Genomic DNA, 22,274 nt, shown 5'->3' with positions numbered 1-22,274 from the left:
GGCACAAAAATAACTTTTGCTTTGCTCAAAAATCTCTCTAACCTGTTTAATAGTTTGTGAGGTCTACAAAAACAAGGCTATAAATTTCAAGGTCTTGTAGAGGCTTAATTTCTTTTCATGTTCAATATGTGTGCACTTCTGGTTTGTGATTCGGGGATCCTATTATATACTCAGTTTCTACTTGCTGTGAGCCTAAAATTCACTAATACCAGTAAGACATCTAAAATACCATCCAGCTGTCTTGAAGCCTTTATGTGCTATTATGGCTTTCTGGTATTTCCTATCAGTTCAATGTCATACTTTTATTTTAATAATTTTTTTTTTTTTTAAGTATCATTTAATCTTCTCTTTCTCTGGACTTACTCCTCAATGTGTTGAACACAATAACCTTTGAAACCAAGCATAAGCTTAATTTTCAAGTGGTCCAAAGAGAACAGCAGTCCTCCAGCTCAAACCTTGAAGGTTGTTTATGTTTCTTTCCTCAATTATTTTAATAACCTTTTTATTTTTGTATTAGTTTTTTATTTAACTCCAGTACTCTTTCACTGTCATTTCAGCTTGTGACTAAATGGGAGTACTACGTTACACAAGAGTCCAAGACACGTAATAGGATTCTTCTTTCCAAGCAGGAAATTTTTCTTCAGTAGCGTTGTCTTTAGTTCTTACTTGATTTTTGGCTCATATTTGTGTCAGACCTGCTAAAAGTGGAAAATTTTTTAAATAGATTATGTGAAACAATATAAAATGTGGCAAAATCTTCCCGTCGCCTTTATAGCATTTCTGTTCAAACAGCTAGCTGAAGTTTCTCTGCAGATAGCAGTACATGCCCTCAAATGATACACTGGTTTAATCAATTGCATGTTTTCTGGTTGCAAGAATAGAAGTCTAATTCTCTTTTCTTTATTCTAAATTCAATTGTTTTATTTCTGTCCTGGTTTCAGCTGGGATAGAGTTAACTGTCTTCCTAGTAGCTGGTACAGTGCTGTGTTTTGAGTTCAGTATGCGAAGAATGTTGATAACACTGATGTCTTCAGTTGTTGCTCAGTAGTGTTTAGACTAAAGTCAAGGATTTTTCAGCTTCTCATGCCCAGCCAGCGAGAAAGCTGGAGCGGCACAAGAAGTTGGCACAGGACACAGCCAGGGCACCTGACCCAAACTGGCCAAAGGTGTATTCCATACCATGTGACGTCCCATCCAGTATAGGAACAGGGAAGTGGGGGCAGGGATTCGCCGCTCGGGGGACTGGCTGGGTGTCGGTCGGTGGGTGGTGAGCAATTGCACTGTGCATCATTTGTGCATTCCAATCCTTTCATTATTGCTGTTGTCATTTTATTAGTGTTATCGTTATCATTATTAGTTTCTTCTTTTCTGTTCTATTAAACCGTTCTTATCTCAACCCACGGGTTTTGCTTCTTTTCCCGATTTTCTCCCCCATCCCACTGGGTGGGGGGGGAGTGAGTGAGCGGCTGCGTGGTGTTTAGTTGCTGGCTGGGGTTAAACCACGACAATTTCTCATCTTGAATATGTCTTCTGACTGAAATCTTGAATTTTTGCTTGCCTGAGATCCTGATACTTTTTATAAGTATTTGACTAAGATATATTGCGCCTATCTGTGCCTAATGAAGCACTAACCAGACTAAATGATGAATGGCACTTTAATCAATTCAGTTCATTTGGTAACCAGCAGAAGCATATGGAACATAAATTTTAACCTCTCTTTCATAAACACCTGAATTATTCTAAAATTTGACCAGAACAGTGCTTTCCAAAGTTTTCCTCCACTTTTCAATGCCTAAGGAAAACTTTGCTTAATATATCTATGCTTTGGGACATAGAATTAGAAAATAATGATGTATGTTTAATTTTCTTCTTCAAGAAATTTGACTATCAACTCTCATTGTCCTGGAACGTAAGATTATTTCATTATTCAGTAGTGATCAAAGCTTTCAGACATGAGTAAAGCATGGGTTGTCTGCTGATAATCTTAGTTAAGTGGTATCTTTAAGTACCCAGCCCCAGCCTTAATCAAAATATGCAATCTATTTTCGTTAAGTTATTTTATTCTAGAACCACTTCCTCACCAATATATGCACACACATCCCTAAAATTAAATGCTGCTTTCTGAATGCATCATCATGATGCATAAGCAATGAAAAGGTATGTAATTACTATGTTCCAAATAATTTATTTCTGAAAACAAAGTTAAATTAGAGGTTATTGCTAGGATTTTCTGACACAGAAACACAACTCAGTTTCAGGGAGAGGTGGTACCATAGTTAGTTTTGCAAATTCTTGGTTCATTTTGATATATGTTTTGTGTTATTGAGTTGGCATTTGTTTTGGGTGAAGGTTTTTTCTTGTGTGGTTATGTACACAGACATGGTTATACAGCCTACGTAGGTGTTTGCACACGGAAGTTGTAGAAAAATTTATGTAGAAAAGTATAATTGAACAAGCTGAAATACAGAATCAAATTCTGCATCCTATTGGTAGCCAAGGGGGATGTTTTCTCTTAAAATTATTTTTGCTGAGGGAACAAGCAACTCTTGAGCTCTCTTCATCCAGAAAAGATGCACATGCAAGTTTGTAATTTGTTTTGCTTTTCGGAGGCAGAAAGTACACAGGTTATGTGAAGTTCGAGTTAGAGAGTCACAGAAACTTTTCTCAACTTTGAGAATCCATTCTTTGTGCTACCTTTTTCTCTCTGATTTCCCAGTACTTCTGCCAGTGGCTTAACTGAGTTAAGTGGGATGAGGGGGATTTATGTGAAGTACCTTTTGTGAGACCAGGGACAGGAGCTCTAATGAGGTGGCTGTTGCGGCAGGGAGAGGAGGGAGCCCGTGGCTGCTCAGCCCATTGCAGCACCTCTCAGCCAGAGCTTCTGGGGGATGGGGTCAGCATCGTCCCAGAGCTATGGGCTTTGAGCTTCCTTCTTTTATGCTGGAAGAGGGGAGAAGAAATCCCAAGCAAGCCCATCCCAGAAGTTATCTGTGTTTGGGCAGTAGCTTAGTTCAGTGGTTGTGAGCAGCCACATGCTCTTTTCCTTTTTACTCATCTTTTTGCAGATTCTCCTCCCATGCCAAGCCCTCCCAGTGTGCCTCCATGCCGTAGTCCTGTCCCCGTTCAGCTTCTCCCAAGGGTGCTCTCTCATTGCCATTCCCACATCCCCAGAATTTATTTGGGAGCATGAGTATGCTGCTCGGGAAGCGGTCATACAGAGAGCAGCTGCTCTGCTTTTATTGGTCTCAACAGCTACCACCTATATTCTTGCTACCTCTACACTTGCCTTCAAACACCTGAGAAGTATTCATATGTATACATTGGTTTTAGTAAATGCACATGCTTGGCCTTCAGCCTGGCGTTGATTTTAGAAAATAAATAAGTAAGTATTATTTAAATACTGGTAATGGATACAAAAGCATTGTTGCTGGCCATTTGATCTGTAAGAAATCTTTCTAACGTTGCATACTTTCTTTTTTTTTTTTTCTTCTGTAGGGGAGTGGGTTGTATCTTTGTAGAAATGATTCAAGGAGTCGCTGCTTTTCCAGGAATGAAAGACATTCAAGATCAACTTGAAAGGATATTTCTGGTGAGTTCTTTATTGCTGAAGTGATGTGCCTACGACAACAAAGGATTGATTGATAAATGTTCCCATATTTCTTGTGTCAGGAATTAAATTACTGATAGAGCCAAGGATCAGAAGCCTAGTCTACAAGCTAGATACAGTTTACTTGATATATTCTTGAAGACTGTGTAATAAGTTCAGATCCTAACTTTTTCAATTAATATTTTTCAAATAATCTACAGAAAGGTTTTTATACAATTGTGGAAAAAAGCTTTCCAAATGTAAGGCAATGGAAATCCAGCCACTTTGTAATCCTCACTTCGCAAGTGATCAAAAACAATTGACGCTGGTTGGTGCTTTATTAATATTATGCTAATATTGTAACATCAATGGCAAGTACTTTTTGTGAGAGACACATATAAAGGAAAAGTAAGATAGGAAATAAGGTGAGAAACAGAATGGGAAATCAGAAATCATGCTTATACTCAAGCTCAACAGGAGTCCTTTACTACTGCTTCTGCAGCCTGGTTGGGCCCTTCACAATGTATATGGGTAGCTCATAGGCACTGACACCCACATTAGGAGTGAAAGAAGAGGTTATTTGTATCGAGCATAAACCACCATTTACACTTTTTTTTCCCCAGGTTTGTGGTGTTTGTGGGGTTTTTTTGGTGTGGGTTGTTTTTGTGGGTTTGTTGTTTGGTTTTTGGGGGGTTTGTTTTGTTTTGCTTTGTTTTTTTTAACTTGCTCTTTCTCTCATTGTGCTCTTGGTTTGGCAGTTCCCTTTCAAAAGGCTCAGGAACAACTTTTCTTGACTCCCTGATAAAGGGTTTAATTTACTCTGATGTCTGCTGGGAACTGTGCTGTTGTGGAGTGGGTTTATTCAGGGAAGCCACTGCTCACCCAGATACTAGCCAAAGTGGCTCCTGGTACTGTGGGGTGGCCATCAGGGAAAGTATCACAAGAGCAGCTTCTTCCCTCAACCTGGCAATCTCTGTTTTGCTTCTGACCACAAATTTAGAAGGGAAGCATGAGCATACCTTTGCTTTTAAAGTTTATTTTATGAGTAGCCATTTATTTCAAACGCAGAGGATTTATTTGGGATTCTTTTTTGGCCCATGGGGAGGGAAAGTAAGTCTTTCATGAAGTGTTCATAAAATTTATATTCTTCGTTTTACTCAGACTTGCTTGTGCTGTATCTCTTCTGTTGGGAAATTAGGGAATTTAGCAACTGCTTTTAGGAATGACTGAGAAAAAAATCTCTCTCTAAACCAAGACCTTATTTGATTGTGAAATAAAAATATCTCATTTTCTGTAAAATATTTTGTTATTCTGCCCGTTTGGCTAATAACCCTGAAAATTCTGTGCTGTGGAAAAATAGCTGTGCCGCAACCTACACAAGGAGCAGCAGTTCTGAGCAGTTCCTGTGACATGTCTAATTGCTTCGTTTTTGCCAGCTTGTGTATTTTAAGCTAGCAACTTCTGGGCCAGTTTATTGCTCTCTTAAATTATTATGCTTCTTATTTATTGGGATGAAATTTCCTCCTTATTTATAGAACATGAAATTTTGAAAACAATAAGTTCCTCTTTGGGGCTTCATCTCATTTTATTGTGGTAAAATCTTAGTAAGTGTTTTTGCTATGCAAATTAAATAGACTTCTAACAGCAGAAATCAGTGCTTCCTTTAACAGGGCCTTTTTTGCACTATATCATATGAGATCATATGATATAGCGCAAAAAGTGATAGTGATAGGTATATCATATAAACCTATTTCTGTATGCCTTTTTTAAACCTTTTGTATATTCCCTTTTTCTTTTCTCTTCCCTATCCTCACAATTATTTGTGTGTTAAAATGCCAAGATAAATATACCCCAGGATGAGTTTTGAGGCCTGCCAATTTTTTAAATTCTGTTTTAAAACTGCACCTGCAAATACTGAGAACAGTGTTGAAATAACAAGGGATAATTTATTGATACTGTTTCTTTAATTTGATCTTTTAGAAACCTTCAAATAAAAAGATAAAATTTTGCACTGGGTAGTTTTATGGTCCTTTGTAAATCAGAGTTAATTTTTAAATCCCAATTAATTAGGCTTGCTAATGGAAGTGTCTAGTTACCCTTAGCTAAATAGTTTCAGTGAGTGCCTTCCTAATGTACTCTAAGCATCATTAAGAATTTAAGTTATCTATTTAAAAGTTATAAAACAAAGGATTATTCTTGTTTGGTTTTGTATTTGAACAGAAGGATTAAATTCATTCATTCTCCAGTGAATCATGTATAGTGTGGCAGTTAATAGAGCTGAAGTACAAAATTAATCAGGTTGTTACACCAGATAACTAATACAATTAAATCCCACACAGTGAGCACTTACGCAGCTGTGAAAGAAACAGATGAACCAATAAAAGACTTTTCCACAAAGTCTTCCCATAGTTCACATTTTCAACATCCACCAATGATGGGTTTCTTGTAACAAAGGGTAGTCTTCTGAAAATGGTGTAAGATACAGTCCACCTTCACGCTAATCCTTTTGTTCTGTAGTCCTCTTCTAAAATACACAACTTCCAACAAAAGGTATATTAATCTGTGTCATATCTGTTGCCGTTGTTATTAGTCATAGCTACATGTCCATAGCACGTAAGAGTCCAGGTTGCACCTTGAGGCTTTTAGGGAATCAGTTACATTGTAGTAGGAAAGTCACAAAATGCTAAGAAATAATAGTCAGGGAAAGTGAAGAAAATTCAATGTGAATAACAGTTTAAAATTTGTAAATGGCTGTTTGATCTCCTGTTGTATAATTTCCCATTATTATGTAAATGAAATTAAAATACATTGTATGTATGCTGTTTCAGTGATTATCAAGTGGAAGGCAGAGAGATTCTCTAAATGCTTTTGCATATCTCTACCATTGGCATTCTTCACATATCTACATAGCAAGCTTCAGTGCAACCCACCACACCACATATGTTTCCTCCTCATTATGATTGATGTTTATTTATGTTTAATAATGGCTTAATTAAGTGATTGTATATAACAGATTAAGAACAGAGATTGATCTTTCAGGTTTCTTTAGGACCTTTTCCCTTTAAGCTTGTGTTTCCTGACTTCTATTGTTTTAAACATTTGTGGGTTTTTAAATGGTAATATACACTGATTCTTTATTTCTATTACAGCAGCTGTTTATAATAAGCATTCTCAGGTTCCATTACTGTGATAGGCCTCAATAAAACAGCAAGGGTTTATAAATCAGAATCTGTTCTCAGAATTGGACCAGCACTTAGAGATGTTGATCAATGAGCAAGCTGCAAGTTGTTATTGTCACACTTTGGATCTGATAATATGAATTCTTTTTCCCACCTATACTTAAAAGTGTGAATAAGCTCTTTTAAAAAACCTGTACTTACCAAGGAAAATGGAAATCACACATATAAGTAGGTTGCTTTTTCAAAGAAGTTTAACAGTGAATAAAATGTCTTAATGCAGAGGTGGTTTGGTTTAATCGGTATACTATTACATCTTTACTCCTACTTTTTTCCTGTGTATTGGAACTGAGGCTGCTTTCTGGATGGAACTGCATCATAGAAAATAAGAGAGAAAAGTGTAATTGCAGCCTGTAAGAGCTAACAAGTCTTTTGCCTCGAAGTATCAAACTAGTGATGTGTCATCATCATTTCCAGCACAACTGAGAAGATCCAGCAAACTGTTGTGCCGTTCTCCAAGAAAAGCAGCTTGAGGCTTTGTTGCAAGGTGCTAGGTCTGATGGACCAATAATCTGATACAGTGATCTCAGCATTTCTATTTAATCTTGTAACACGTGCACAAGGCAGGATGAAGCTTCAATCAAGTACACATTCAACAGTCGTGGTTTAAGCCCAGCCGGCAACTAAGCATCACACGGCCGCTCGCTCACTCCTCCCCACCGCCCCGGTGTGATGGGGAGGAGAATAGGAAGAAAAAGGTAAAACCTCATGGGTTGAGATAAGGACAGTTTAATAGGACAACACAAAGAGAGAAGAAATAATAATAACAATAATACTAATAAAAGAATATATAAAGTGAGTGATGCACAATGCAATTGCTCACCACCTGGAACCCGATGCTCAGCCTGTTCCTGAGCCGCCATCCCCCCTCCCTGGCCAGCTCCCCCAGTTTGTATGCTGCACATTACGTCAGTGTGGTATCGAATATCCCCTGGGCTAGCTTGGGTCAGCGATCCTGGCTGTGCCCCCTCCCAGCTTCTTGTGAAAATTAACCCTATCCCAGCCGAACCCAGGACAAAAACAAACCATGAGAACAGGAAAAATATGTGATGCAATCTGTTGAATCAAAATAAAACTACACAAAATTGGGAAATATCATTTGGCTTCCGTTATGGAGTAGCTAAGATCTTTATCAGTAGTTTATTCCTATTGGTCATTTGTTAGCATACATTTCTCTAGATGCAAACTTTGAGGTTTTCTGTATCAAGGAGAACCTGCCATTGTAAATAAGGTTTAGTTATGTCTAGAAGTAGAAGCTGCGCCAAATGCCTTCAAGCTAGCCCTGTACCGGGGACAGCTGACAGCTCCTTGGATCTGGTGATGATCAGCATGAATTAGTTGAGTGTTAAAGCCGATTACACCGAGAAGCCTGCAGTTTGCCTGTGCGTGCCTTACCCTGAGGCACAATGGAGGTACCAACTTGGTTACAGCTCTGATTTTGATTCAGGGTTGTGCTTTTATACTTGCTGTTCCTAACAGATTCAGACCAGATCAGAGTTGAATTTCTTGTTCTAGCTTAATTTTTCTTCTGGAGAGAATTTTTTAGGTGGGAAGGTATTTCTGTCTTTTCCACTTTACATGAAGTTTCTGAGAGACACTATAGATCAAAGTGAATTTTCCTCCCAGGCTCCAAAGCCTTCCTGATAAGGGAATAATCTGTGCGTTGGCTGAACTTTAGTCTTGGTGCTAACTACACTGAAAATTACATTTCACTGCAAGAATAATGTGCAAAGAGTTCTCCTGGTACTTTGTAGATCTCTGCACAGGCAGGACAATGGCATTTAAATGCTGTTTTATCTGTAAATGGGCATTCACTCTGCAAACATGGTTGTGGGGTGTGTGGGCACCGCAGGAGCCTCACGCTGCAGGTAGCGTGGCACAGTGGGAGTGGGAGTTTACAGCCAGAAGCTTCTGTCTTTCCTGACATGCGTATCGCAAAATCTAAGGACTCCTCTCTGGTATTGGATGCTATTGCTCTGTTGGGTGCCATAAGGCACAGTATTAAAAAGTAATTAAAAGAGAACATTATTCGTTTGTTGAGCCCAGCAGCCTGGTATGCCAAAGGGCGACGCCAGAAACACGAGCTTTCTGCATGGAGCTGTACAGCAAAGACTCGCAAGAGTTTGTGTTTTCAGATAGCTATGAAAAATGGCATTTTCCTTTTAAATGGGAATGGAAGTGTTACCTCTGTTATCGAACATTTAAATGGTTAGTAATATTTTTTCTTTTATATATATATATGTACATAAATATATAACTACATACCTGAAGCATCTTGTATCATGTAATGCAGGCTAGTAGTGTTTTCTCCGCGACTCTAATGTTAACAGGTGTTTGTGAAGCTGTGGAGCTTTCTCCCTGTGATTCTGTATCTGAAGGTTTGCTTTATGTCACTGACGACCTCTAAAGCCTGAAATAATACATTTTAATAGGCCTCGCTTTCATTTAAGCTTATGACGGACCCAAAGGAACCGTGCTTTCTGGTATATTGTGTTAATAACGTCTTTTGGGAAGCTAGCAATGCTAAACCCAAGGGAGGAGTACTTTTAACTATTGGGTTTTGAAGTTCACCTGTATAATGAGGTGTTTAGTCAACTTTATTGGTCTTTTATTCCTGTTTCATTATTCAATACATGTTTTTCTGTCACTTGGTAAACACTTTGGCCCCGAAATACAGCTTGTTCATCTCTGATGGAATAGATACATTTGTGAGGCTGAACCTGAGCTGAAATTCTACTTTGTGTAGGCATGGTATCTATGGTTCCTTATATGTTTCAGCTGATGAATCTGGTTGGAGAAAAAGTCTTCATCTTTGTAAAATAGATAGTTCTTGCTTAGAGGGGGAAAATTTTCTATAAACAGCTTGTGTTTTTCCCTCATCTCTCTCCATTTTCCTCCCACCAATGACTTCATGAGGAAAATGAGGGGATTTTTTGAAACTCTAATTAAGTAGAAACCTGACTGCTGAGTTCTATCTTCTATATCACAGCATGTAAGTAGAATAAGAGAAGTGCAATGTATTATGTCCTGCTAATGAATTTACCTTTGCTTTGCTTTAATATAACAATACGCAAAATACTTCACTTCTCTTCAGCACCACTGAAATTAATTAAATAAACTGCAGCCTTCTCTACCTGTGGGTCTTCTCTTTGAAGTTGTTAGCACTTATTCAGTATTTTACTGCAGCTGCCTGCAGGTTTTGCACTGATACCACTTTTAAGAGGTTCCTTTCTGGGCTTGTGTCTTATGCTAAACTTCAAATGAGACTAATTCTAAACTAGGCAAGTATGAGGTGAATTAACCTTTAAAATGGTCTTTAAAAAACAAAGTAAATCTTTTAGGTATTCATGCTTTGTAAAGGATTTTGGATTTTTTAAGAGTCTTTTTAAGGAGTTTCAGCTCAATTTTAGCTCTCTGCACTTATATTGTCTTCTGTATCACTTCACGTGTAGTCTTTTTCCCTTATAACAGAGCACAAGGTATTTGATGCTAATTTGCGTTTACCTCTTATAAAGAACTCCTGTCCTCACTCTGTCTGAGTAGCCATAGTCTGTGTTGTTTTTTGCCTTGTATCATTAACCCATATGGTATTGGGCGAACAAACTAGGCCTAGGATTTAAAAATAACGATCTTGTAAAAATGTAGGAAATTTTCTTGAGGAATATTGCATATGTGTGTCAGGAAAGGAGGCTTTAAAAAATATTAAAGTTATATCTTGTACTCTGTTAACATTTCTTTTAGAAAAGGGGACACGTAACCTCCCATTCATCCGTGTATTAAAGTCATAAAAATACCCAGCAATATATGATGGACACTTGCCAGGGGAACTACCAGGTGGTAGCAGGAGGGAAGAGGAGGAGAGGAAATAATAAATGAATGTGTAACCCCATCCTTGACTTTCAAGGGCTTGGGGGATGTCAGGCCAGCCTGTCACACAGTCTGATGCACATAGGTGTCATCTTCTGCTTGCAAGAAGCTGTTCCCATCCAGCTGGCTAATTCAGAGCAAAACCCTCAGCGTGGCTGGGATTGCAAGAGCTTGGCTTATTATCAGCTTGGTAGGGCAAAACGTGAATAGTAATTGGCTATCAGAAAAAGAAAACAAATTCAGACATGGTTCAGTGGAAAACAACGGCTTTGTGGCTTTCTTTGGAATCAGAATGTTTCTTTAGTATCTGCCATGTTTAGTTGCTGAATGAGAAATGGGCTATAATTATAAAGAAGCATTGTTTCTTTTCCAGGCTCGCCTCTGGCCTTCAAGAGGGTGGTTACAGGCAATACATTGAAAAAAATGGTGCTGAGACTCAGCTGGTGTAAATCAGTGCAGCTCTGTTTACTTACACTAGTGTACATCTTTGCAGGCACCTTCCTTCTTGGCCCCATACACAACAGAAATAGATTTTTTTTTCCCATGTAAAATCTCTCTCTGTACATGTCTCCACATGTGTTATGGAGCTGTAATTGCAAACATTTTGGCAGCAGGTGACACTGAACAGAAATGCAGTTGCAAGCAATTTGTGCATATTACAAATGGAGCTGAAGCCCATTCTGAACAAAAGCATTGGTCTGTTATCCAAAAACTTATGCTGCAAGATAATATTGTGCCACATAAAAGCACAGGCCCATTCACAAACCTCCTCTGATATGCTGGCTTTATTTACTAGGGGAGATAATAAATGATCAAACATCAAATAGTCATACTGCTTTCTCTTTCTGTTTCATAAATAAAGGAACAAAGTTTAATATACTTGAATCTTCTCTTTTCCCTTTCCTCTTTTACTTGTGTCTGAATTGCACATCACATGCCAAAAGTGGGTTTTCTGAAGAGCAGCTTGATTGCCAAAATTGTTGTTTATAATCAGTAGCTCAAGTTCAAACATCCTTAAATGTCTAAAAATCAATGATGTGAGGCAGTTTTAGATTATGATTTTAGAGACAGGTTATGAGAATCTAAGATTGATATCCCTTACCTGTCTGTACATGTTTCTTAAAAGACTTCAAGAATAATAGCTGATTTCTTCTGCCCTCCTAAGAACTGGTAAAAGTATATAGCTTTTTCTGTCATGGTATCTGGGGGAAACATCCCCTTCAGCCCATGCATATGCCTGAGGTACCATTTGCAATAGGCCTAATTTGAATAAAGGTAGACTTTAATACATGTTTTAGTGTTTCCTGAATTAGTGCCCTAGACAAGGTATTAATTTAGCAAGATGCTGAGCACTTGCCATAAGATTTTCTTCAACTATCACTGCCATTTACACAAGCTACTGATCCTCAGTATCTTTCTATACGCTAAATGTAAATTTTCAGATAAGCTTAGTGATTTCAAGAGGTTTCAAGTTTTCAAAGGCTAACATTAATCCACCTTGATTAGGACAGCTGCTTTTCTAGTTCATTAAATGGCTATGGTTAAATAATTTAGGCATTTAATTTGACATGTTGAAAATTTTGTATAATCTTGTCTGAGTTTTAACTATTCATATAAAAATGCTGTCACACAGTTTCTGCATATCCACTATTTGTGTGTTGCCGTTGCTTATGTGACTTGCACAGAGGAAAGAAAATCAGAAGGAACGCATCTTCCCTGAATTTTTTTATTCGAATAGGGGGTTTTTTTATTATTACTGTCTTTTTATTATAAGAGAAAAGTAACCAACAGGAAAAAAGCTGCATTAGTTTGAAACTGCCTTGAAAAACGCTGGCAAAATCAGTATTAATAAGTAGGAGAAGGAAAGGAAAAAGGCTACAGAAATGGAATATATTCTACTTCATAAGAAGGTGTCAAAAAAAGAGGTCTCATACAGGAATTGCAAGTGGGAGAATTACCTGTCTAGGATCTTAATGTAGTAGGTAGTCTCAACTGTTTGAGTATGAAATAAATAGAGCAGGTTTTGAAGTATACAATACTATGTTTCATTCTTGTTGCTTTGGTTCTTCCTTTGCCAGTCTTCTGAGTGCTCCATTTAAAATAACTTGGAGGCCATAGCAAAACTGGATTCTCTAGCTGTCAGTTACAGGAAGAAAAATGTCCTGTGTTCACTGTTTGTCTTTAGAGTGCGCGTGTATATCACTGTGTAGCAGTATTTCTGGCAATTGAGGTCTGTTTCCGAGTACATCTGAGAGTGCTAATAATGTGTTTTGTGAGAACATAATAAGCATTCTTCATGGTGCTTTTTTGGGGCACAACATGATCCAAATGGCTGTGGTGTAAACTCTCAAACCTCTCAGTGATGGAGCAGAACAGCATAAAGTAAATTTTTAACAGAGAGTGTAGTATGGTGCAATAGGTATCTTCTCACATAAATATGATTGCCCTGATGATGATTACATCCAAAGGAGAAATTTTTAGGCATCTGCTTATTGTGCTGAAAGTTTACGGTTGGATTTCTGTATCTTTTGGTGGGTGAGAAATCAGTTGACCTTGTAAACTTCCAATTTGATTAAACTTTGCTGTGCCGTAAAGAGGGATCTATGTTTTTAGAATAACTCTTGCTTAATTCCTTTTAAAGTTATTTACAAATATTCTGCAGTTACTTCCCTTCTTCAAAAGGGAATTATTTGCATTGTAACTTATTTTCATCTTGGAACATATTCTATTTGTGGTTTTTTTCCCTGTGTATCCTGAATGTAATTGTTTTACAATAGCTGGTAATTGCGCTTTTCTCATAAGAGAAAGAGAAGTTGCGTAAACTTTGTATGGCTGAACTGGCCCTTCAGTAAAATCAGAGGGAATACAGCCAAGGATTTTGTCAATCCATTAGTTATCCTTCCTGTCTCATCTTGCTGTGCATCCATACAACACATTGCCCTAATTATTTAAAAAGAGGCCTTAATAATTTGGATGATGGAGATCCCAGGCATTTTGGTATAGTCTGCTTTGGTCTGATGACCGAGATATTTGGTTAATAACGTTGCTATGCTGCTGGAGTGGCTCATTAGAGTGTGCTAGTATTGCTCTTTCTCTTGGAAAGGGAAGGATCCTGCTGACCTCACTGCATCATATCACTTTATCAACTGTTCAGCAGTTCAAAGCAGGGTAATAACTGTAGCCAGGGCAAATCCTCTTTTGTTTGTTTTATGGGGCTTTTCATTAAATCCCTGCAGTACCCTATTCCGTAAAAAAAAAAAAATTATCAGACCAGTGAATGTAGCTGAAAACTAAGGATAGTGAAACACCTGATTCTTAGTAGAGTTATCTCTTCTTTGGGCTTCATTTACTTTCAGTAAAATGTACTTTCAGTGCAGCTTCCTACCACTTTTGCTTTATATTATCTTATTCTTGTTAATGCTTTCATGGTTTTGTTGCTTTTGCAGCCTTTTAACTAGCTTGATGATAACATCATGCTGCTCATCTGTGTTGCTCACATAGTCCAAGAGATCAGCTGTGCCTACACTATTGAGAGGTTGATTTTTCTCTCTGGTAACTTGCATAGTTAGTTACCCTTGTTTCATTGGTATAACATCTCCCTTTCTACTAATTCAGTGAGATCTTTAAAATTTACCTCTGAAATGTTATGATTTGCCTTGTAATAGCAGCATTGCTCATGCTAAAGAATTAATATAGTCATTTTACTCTTCTTGTACCTGATCCCCCGTCATTTTTCAGCCTTTGTGTTGTCAGTATTTCAGGCTATGCATTTCCGTGGACCTTAATGTATTGGAGGTGGGGGATAAGAAACTGTAACTCCAGTCTTTCTCTTCCTCTCCATCATTATTGACTACTAGTGGTACTGAAGCTCTTTGTCATGTGTCTGTGCAAATTTTCTTTTCTGTATTTGCATATCCTATTTATTTATTTATCCATTTCCCCCTCTGGTTTGGTTTTTTGTTTTGTTTTGTTTTTCTGAAAAAGAGTGGACCGTGATATGCAGGTGTTAAGCAGCTCCAAACTTCTGAGGATTTGCCTTCATTCATTCACACTTCATCATTGACTGGTTTAGTGCAAGCCCCCGTAATTCCTTTTGGAGCTGTAGGTGGTATATTCTCCAAATCCTGCCCAGTCCTCGCAGCTGCCTTCTCCAGTGAGTAGAGAGGAATGGTTCCAGCAGCTCCAGGGAAGTAGTTCCCTTTTGCCCAAAAGTGAGGCTGCAAAGAGCAAGGACTGCCACTGCAGCTGCCCTGCACGTGGTTTCGAGCAAGTTTAAATGGAGGCAGGAGATGACTACATCCTAATCCCTCCTGCCTGGTGTTTTTGAGAGCTCAGAAGTCTCGGGCAAAGTTGCTGAGTGCACTAATGTCAAAGCAAACAAATGGGTTTACTGAAGCTGGGAGTGCAGCTGCCTCTTCCAGTTGAGTGACACCTGCTTCCACCTTCATTTAAATAAGCAAAATGAAAAGTCTTAGGCCACCTGCCAGCAGATTGTTAAAGCCACAGCTGCTAAATGAGCAATAAATGGTTAAATCGCACAGTTTCCAATTTTCACAAAATTTGAGCGTCTCAACATTCCGCACTCTTTCAAAACCCACTTCTGATCTCTATGTTTGGGCATGTACCTTGTGGTGTCAGGGAAATTAACCCATCCCTGGACTTGCAAGGAAATGGGTAAAGAAGGTGTCAGGAAAATGGGTCGATGCTCTAGTGAGGAATTCAATGGAAACTTCCAAAGTGCTCTGAAGTGAGGTGGGCTAGCTCACTACGCTGCAGTGGAGGATACACTTAAAATGTTTTGGCTGCTTTAATAGCCAGTGTCTATCCATCAGAAGTAGGTTGACATTTCCCCCATTTTTAGGAAAAAAAATATTTCTATACTACTTAGAGACTTCCATTTTTTGTTCTGCTTGCTTGTTCTGTTCCTATGATTCAGAAGGATAGTTACAAGTATAAAACTCTTTGGTTTTTTGCAGCAAAATACTGTGGTTTGGAATGAATACATCAAGCATCATGCTGTGGTTTGTTGTAGGAGGCGCACTTAAAAATGAATCACTTGAAATGGATTTTTAGTGATAAGGTTAGACATTTTAAAAAGTGATTTCATTTGGGGATTCTGATAAGTTTCGGTGTAGGAATCCGCAGGATATTTAGACATCCAGGAAGAGTGCTCTTACATCCACCACATATACCCAACACAACTGGAGCTCATTATTAATGCCCTTGCTGTTTCAGAAATATTGTAACACCTGGACCTGCACATTCTTCAAATGGCAGCATGACTGGCTGCCTTCATTTACTGCAGATTGAACAAATGGTCGCTTAAAAAAACTTGACAAAGTACCCACTGCTTCCCTAGGCTCCATGTAGCTGCATGAATCTATTAAAAATTGAGATTATTACAAGATCAAGACCTTAGTTGGCAAAGTAAGGAGTTGGCAAACTTCTGGATGATCTGATCGGATTCTAGTATCGTGCTGTTCTGTGATGCTGAGCACCAGGCTTAATATATAGGTCTGGGTATATGTTATCTCCGCAGGATTTTTAGGTAGGAAAAAGAATTTTCATGTTAGTACTTTTTTTTTTTTTCTCCCCCAGATGGTGAATTCAGCAGCTCAGTTAGCCCAGCTATAATACTCTGTCTGCCTTAGTACAAAAGCTTTCCTCTCCACTGCAAATGTGTTTCTGTCACGTAAGCAGAACGTCATGAGCTTCTGTTGTGCTGTGCGTATGCTGTTCTTTGTGCATAAGGAATGGTGAGTCCTGGTGTGGTGTCATAACGAGGCACACTTGTTCCTCTGATGTGTTGTGACTGGGCAGCAGGCCAGAGACAAAGGGTTTCCAGTATCTGAGAAGTACAGTGTGCTTCACTGCTTTGGAGTGGGGTTTTGCTCTGGGAAAACATGAATTGGTTTCTATGAAAAATATTAGGTCAGGTCCCAGTGCGGTCATGATTCTTATCAGCAATGGAAGTGATCCCAAATGTGCTAGTTTGTTCTAATAGTTGTAGTTAAACAATGGTATAGTGAAGAAACATAATTTTATTTTAAATTAAAACGTCTTCCTTGCTGTTTTTATGATGATTCATAAGAATATGCATAAATTTGGTCTGTTAATTATTTAAATAAGCTCTCCAGCTGAATGGCTGCTTTAAGCCCTTAAGTATCCTGATGCAATGGTGTAGCTTTGCCTGTGCCAACAAGATTGGACACTGCAACACTCAGTAGGAATTTGTGTGTGTTAACTGAGCCAGTTTTATGGTCTTCAAAAAGACCATAAAGCCAGCTTTATGATCCAAAAAGCAGCATTGCTTTTCTGATAAGCCAGTGTTTCCAAAATAACCCTGTGTAGTGCATACCTGGAATTCAAATGAGCCAGCTGCTGAGCCAGCACAGCAGGGCTTGTGGAAGTACATTTCATAAAAGCCTCCTACAGGCTTTTGGCCTTTTTTTTTTTTTTTGCTCCCTTTTTCGGTTTAAAGAAAAAAGTCAGTAAAAAAACTTGAAATAAATCTCTAAAGAGCATATTTAGGAGAAGACTGTCTGTCTGTTTGGGTGGGTTATTCCAAAGGCTTTACAAACAAACAGGATAGGAAATCTGAAATGCAGAGTATATACCTTTCTGTACAGAGTAAATCAGAGCAGATTTTAAAGTATATGTAAACAAGCATGACTTGTGAGCCAGGGGATCCTTCTGACAGAAAATTGCTGCCTTCCTTCTCCTTCGCAGTGAAGAAAACCATTCTGTCTGTTTCCAAATGGTAAGGAAGAGACCTTCCAGCACAGAAATCATCAGCAGCTGCTTCATCACATATATTAACACCAAGATCTTCCTTGGTGAAATCATTCCCTCTCTGTGACCTTATTTGAGAGCTCACAAGCTCTGGCAATGCCAGAAGAGCAAACTTGCCTCCTTGGAGGAAGGGGAGAGAAATCTGTTGAGATCAGCTGTAGTCTTCTGCATGAATTTTCTTCCCAGTCTTTCCCTGATTCACAGCTTCGAGGTCTACAAAAGCTTTCAAATTCTATTCTGTTCTTACTAAGGATCAGTTTCATCCTGTTGAGGTGTTTCATAGTTTTTGCAGCTCCAAAGCAGCTATCAGAGACACTTAAGTCTAGTTTAATGTCAGGATTTTTTTATTCTGATGATGGGGTGGTTTGCTGATGGAAGGAGACTTCTCAGCACAGGTGGCTGGGAAAGCTGGAGGGACAGGTTCTCAGTTCTGCTGCTTCAGGTGCTTCAGCATGGACCATCCCTCACAGAGGAGCCCTCTTTTCACTTTGGAGCTGAACAGTGTCTCCTTTTAGCATGTACTATGCTTTTTAATTAACTTGTAATTTGGCTAAATTGATGCATGGTTGCACTGGTTTGAGGGAAAGTGCAGTCTCTGTCAGGAGTTCGCCTTTTTTCCTTTTGCTGTCAATTTCAGATTCTCTCTCTACAGCATAGGCCGCACTGTTTTCAAAATAAGTTTGCCAAATCCTGTTTTCTTAGTATTTTTAGCATTTGTCTCATTCACAGAAATGTTTTAGTAAGAATCACTAAATAAAAACCCACTTTCTTCCACCATGTGATCGTTTATGAAAGTTGTAAGTTACTGAAATAGGGTGTTACAATGAGATGGGCTGACTACCTGTTGCGAGAGACTGAAAGAGTTAATGTCTCAAACATTGTGGTGGGGCAAGTTCTGCTTAAAGACAAACCCTGCACAGCAAGGAACCAAGGCAAAAAGCCCATCAGCTCAGACATCAGCAACAGGAGGGGGAGGGCGTGCTGGAGGGTGCGCAGCTCCCTGTTCTGATAAGCTGTTCTGATACAAAGATCAAACAATGGCCATGTCTGCAGGGAAGGAGAAGTTACTCCACAAAGGACCCCCAAGCCCAAAGGCTCACAAACTGCTCATTAGCCTAATAAGTTCAAGTGCCCACCCGAAGGAGGGGCAAGGATGATAAAAGGACACCATCTGAAGCCCCAATTGCACAAGCCCACCGGAACTGGACCCCTCAGCTGACTGAACCAACGCTGGACCCAGGACCGGTGAAATCTTTCTCTCTTCCTTTTTCTCTCTCTGTCTTCTTCTCTCTTTCCTTTTCCTTTTCCACAATCCCTATACCTCATCTCTTTAAGACATAAAACCATTGACCAAGTCTGGGACTAAGTGGATCCAGCCGCCCTTGGGCCCTTCTCTGAGGAGGAGTCTAGAAAGCAAGGGGGTCTGCTCTGAACCTTGTGACTCGACGGGAGGGATCTCCTTATTCCCTGAATTGATGTATATGGTTACCCTGGGTTACACGGTTTGCAGAAGTAGTCTTATGCCGATTCCTGTTGTGAGAAACCCTGCCACCTACTACCACGCCTCTCCAGTTCAGCTTGCTTCTGTCATGAATAAAATCCTTAACTGATTTCATCTTAATTTAGCCCGCAGGAATTTTGAATTAAACATGACTCCCTGGTCTGTCCAGTCTGGGTTGTGACACCTGTAGGAAGAGGATGCTACAGTCCAGTACAAGTCGTTTCACACTTGCTTTTTTCTCATTGTGACATTTAGATTAAATGACTCTGGTTTTGCTCTCTCTCCAATTTAGATTGGATTATGGACAGAATTAGTTTCTAAAAGTCATCTCATTGACAGAGCTGTTTCTGTGATTCAAAGTGTAGTATGCAGTTAGTATGTCCTTTTCAGAATAAACAAAACTCTCCCCTGGCTGAGCAGTTAAGGAAACTGGCATATCAGGTCTCAGTAGTGCTTTGTTGTAAGACTGGGGGTTTCATTTAATCCTGTCCTGATGGTCTGCAGTGCTGGGTTTGTGGTGACGCCTGTGAAGTTCCTCCTTCTCCTCCTCCTCCCAGCTGTCGCGCCCAGCTCATGCAGAGAGAGTAGGTAGAACCTGGCTCTGTGAAGGCAGACAAATGTGTTTATGAAGTCTCCAGTCCCCGTTGTCTTCCTCATGTTAGCACAGTTGCAGTGGTGTCTCTGCCAGGGTCCCTCAAAAGCATAGCAGTGGTTACCATGGGTATGAAGAGAACGATGAGTTTGTTTAACTTGTGCCGCAAACAGTGTGGAAAAGTGTTGGGATAAATTTAGCTTTTTGATGCAGGCAGCTGCTCAAATATCATTTATATACACACAGTAAGGTTGGAAAAATCACATGTTAAAAAGGTTTCCTGGTGAGACTTCTTTGTATGTTGCCTCTATGGGGAAAGGATGTTAAGAACAGTTGGGTCCTTTACTGTTTCACATACCTCATTTTTCATCCTTGACAGAGCTAAAGCACAAATATTAGTTGAACTTGATTTTTTTTTAATTAATGTGTGTTGTTAAAATTTTGTGGGAATGTTGATAGTAATTTCATGTTTTGCTTCCCTCATCCATACAGGCAGATTACCTAAATGTTTTTGAAGCCAGCTTCATCACAAATCACTCTTTATGCTCAAAGCAGGTGGTTTTATTACCCATGTATAATGGAATGACAATATTCCACTTGATGCCTGAAAGAGTCAGCCTTTTGTTGTAGGTGAACCTCATTCTGTTCTTACTGCTTCTTTTTTCACCTTAGAGAATAAGCCTCAGTAACTTCTATTTTTTCACAAAACAGCATCTCTTTACATACAGCAGAAACAAGCTTATGGGGTTGGTGAAGAGGTGCCTTCTCTCTTTTTTGTTGCTGTTGTGTCCTGTACTCATTGTCTGTGTAGCAGGTGCTTCTTAGAGCTCTTGAAAGAGTTTAATACCTTGGGGTTTTTTTAAGACAATGATTAGATCATTCACAAATTAACTTTCAAAAGAAATACTCCAGTCAGCTTGTTTTCTAACCAGCCTTGTTTTCTCTTAAATCCTGAATTCTGATTTAATGTCCTGAATGAATGCAGATCACATTAAACATATTCTGCTGCACATTACCATTGTGTATATAAAATGGTGGTTGTTGAATTTCTTTTTCCTTTTACCATGTATCATCACTGCAAGTTTTTATTACTTTGATGGCATTTACAGGGACATAAGGAAGCAAAAAATGCAACCTGTTTTATACATAAAATTAAATATAAGAATTTGAAAGTCTGGTTTTGTCTATAAAGATTTATGGGCTCTTGTTTAACACTTAAGAGGAATCACAGAAGTTACATTACATTTTCTGTATGCTTAATATGTTGCATCTCTATTTCGCTGGTATTTTCTTTCTTACCTGTGTGGGAATAACGAAGGGATGTTTTGATGACAGTTGACTGAAAAAAAAACAGAAAGAGTTTCCTATGTAAGAAAAATAATTTTTACTGAAATACAGTTTTCAAGCTCTGAACAAGGCCTTCAGTGTTTTCCACATGGGAGGAAACTGCCTTGATCACACAGCCTCACTCCAGTTTTTTAACTTTGAATTTATGTGGTTTCCTGGTTTAGGAACTATATGTAATTTTCGCCATTCATTTAATGAAGTAAAGCTTCAATATTTAAAATCTCAAGGACAGTGAATAGGTATATGGTCTTTATTTTTCATGAATCCAAATAAATACATTGTTGCCATCTTAGCTGATAGACATTGTTTCTGTAGCGAAATATGAGGTGACTTTTTCATTGCAGCTGGGAACCCTGGAACATTCACAACCTTCCAAAAGTTAAAATGTGTTCGGCCCCAATCTAACAAATGCGTAAGTGCATTACACAAACTGATAGATTTATTGTCCCTTACGGAAGCTGAACTGCTAAGGTCCTGATGTGAAGAAACGACCGCTATTGAGGCAATTCCATTTCTGTCTCTATCTTTTGGATATTAAACTTGACACTCAGCTGTCATCCATCGTGCCCAGCAGAGAGTCGAAGGAAGCCTCACTGCAGTTGTCAGTTAGCAGGCTCTGAATCGGCATGCATAACACACAAATAGTTGCTGAATTTTTTTTTAACCCATCATACTAAGACCAAATGCTAAGCTGAAGGACAAAGTTCCTCCTTTGGTCTTCACGACCACATGTACTTTGTGCTCACTGACATTATCAGGTGGTAATACACCACTTTCCCTGATTGTGGAAGACGTGGTTAAGATCTACCTAACAGTGACTCCTCGGGAGGGGAATGCAGCAGTAGGTGGATCATCTGGACAAATGGCTTAGCACCAGGACAGACTGCAAGAGAGAAAGATTACATAAGCCTCTCCTCTTCCAGACCAGATGGGAAATTCCATGTTCAGAGGTGGCTCTGGGAGTGATGGAGTTGCCGTAGTTGAAACCCTGGAAATTGCACTGCTTCTCAAGAGCCAAATCTAAAGCAGTAACTTACTTTCCTCTAATGAGAAGGAAAAGAACTCCTAGGGTTTTGACTAAGTTGAAAGCTTCATTAGATATGTGTGTTTTAGAAAAATATAGCAGATTTTTGTTGAAAAACAGAACATCTGAAACCTCCAAATCTCACTCAACAGAAAGAGATTGCTGAATTGGAAACGGCTCTGCAATACCTATCCTCTTCCTCTTTTTATTAAGTTTGGTTGCTCAGACAGCTGTAGTCTCCCACAGTACATCACAGCCAAGGACTCACTAAATGCAGTATGTTTTACCCAGCAAACAGGAAGACTGGAACAGAAATCTTGATGATACTT

General features: G+C 39.0%; 1 protein-coding gene across 5 annotated transcripts in view; it reads left to right on the top strand.

The window, feature by feature from the left end:
• Positions 1 to 22,274, top strand: part of CDK14 (cyclin dependent kinase 14) — a 330,724-nt gene that overhangs the window by 197,882 nt on the left and 110,568 nt on the right. For all 5 annotated transcript variants that reach the window (XM_052802555.1, XM_052802583.1, XM_052802574.1 and 2 more), the window contains one exon: positions 3,496 to 3,589. In XM_052802555.1, the coding sequence (XP_052658515.1) occupies positions 3,496 to 3,589 (94 nt within the window). The remainder of the gene's footprint in view (positions 1 to 3,495; positions 3,590 to 22,274) is intronic.

This window comes from Harpia harpyja, chromosome 1 (genome assembly GCF_026419915.1).
Source record: "Harpia harpyja isolate bHarHar1 chromosome 1, bHarHar1 primary haplotype, whole genome shotgun sequence".
Classification (NCBI taxonomy): domain Eukaryota; kingdom Metazoa; phylum Chordata; class Aves; order Accipitriformes; family Accipitridae; genus Harpia; species Harpia harpyja.
Note: the sequence above shows the minus strand (reverse complement) of the source record. Positions and strands in the feature narration are given on the sequence as shown.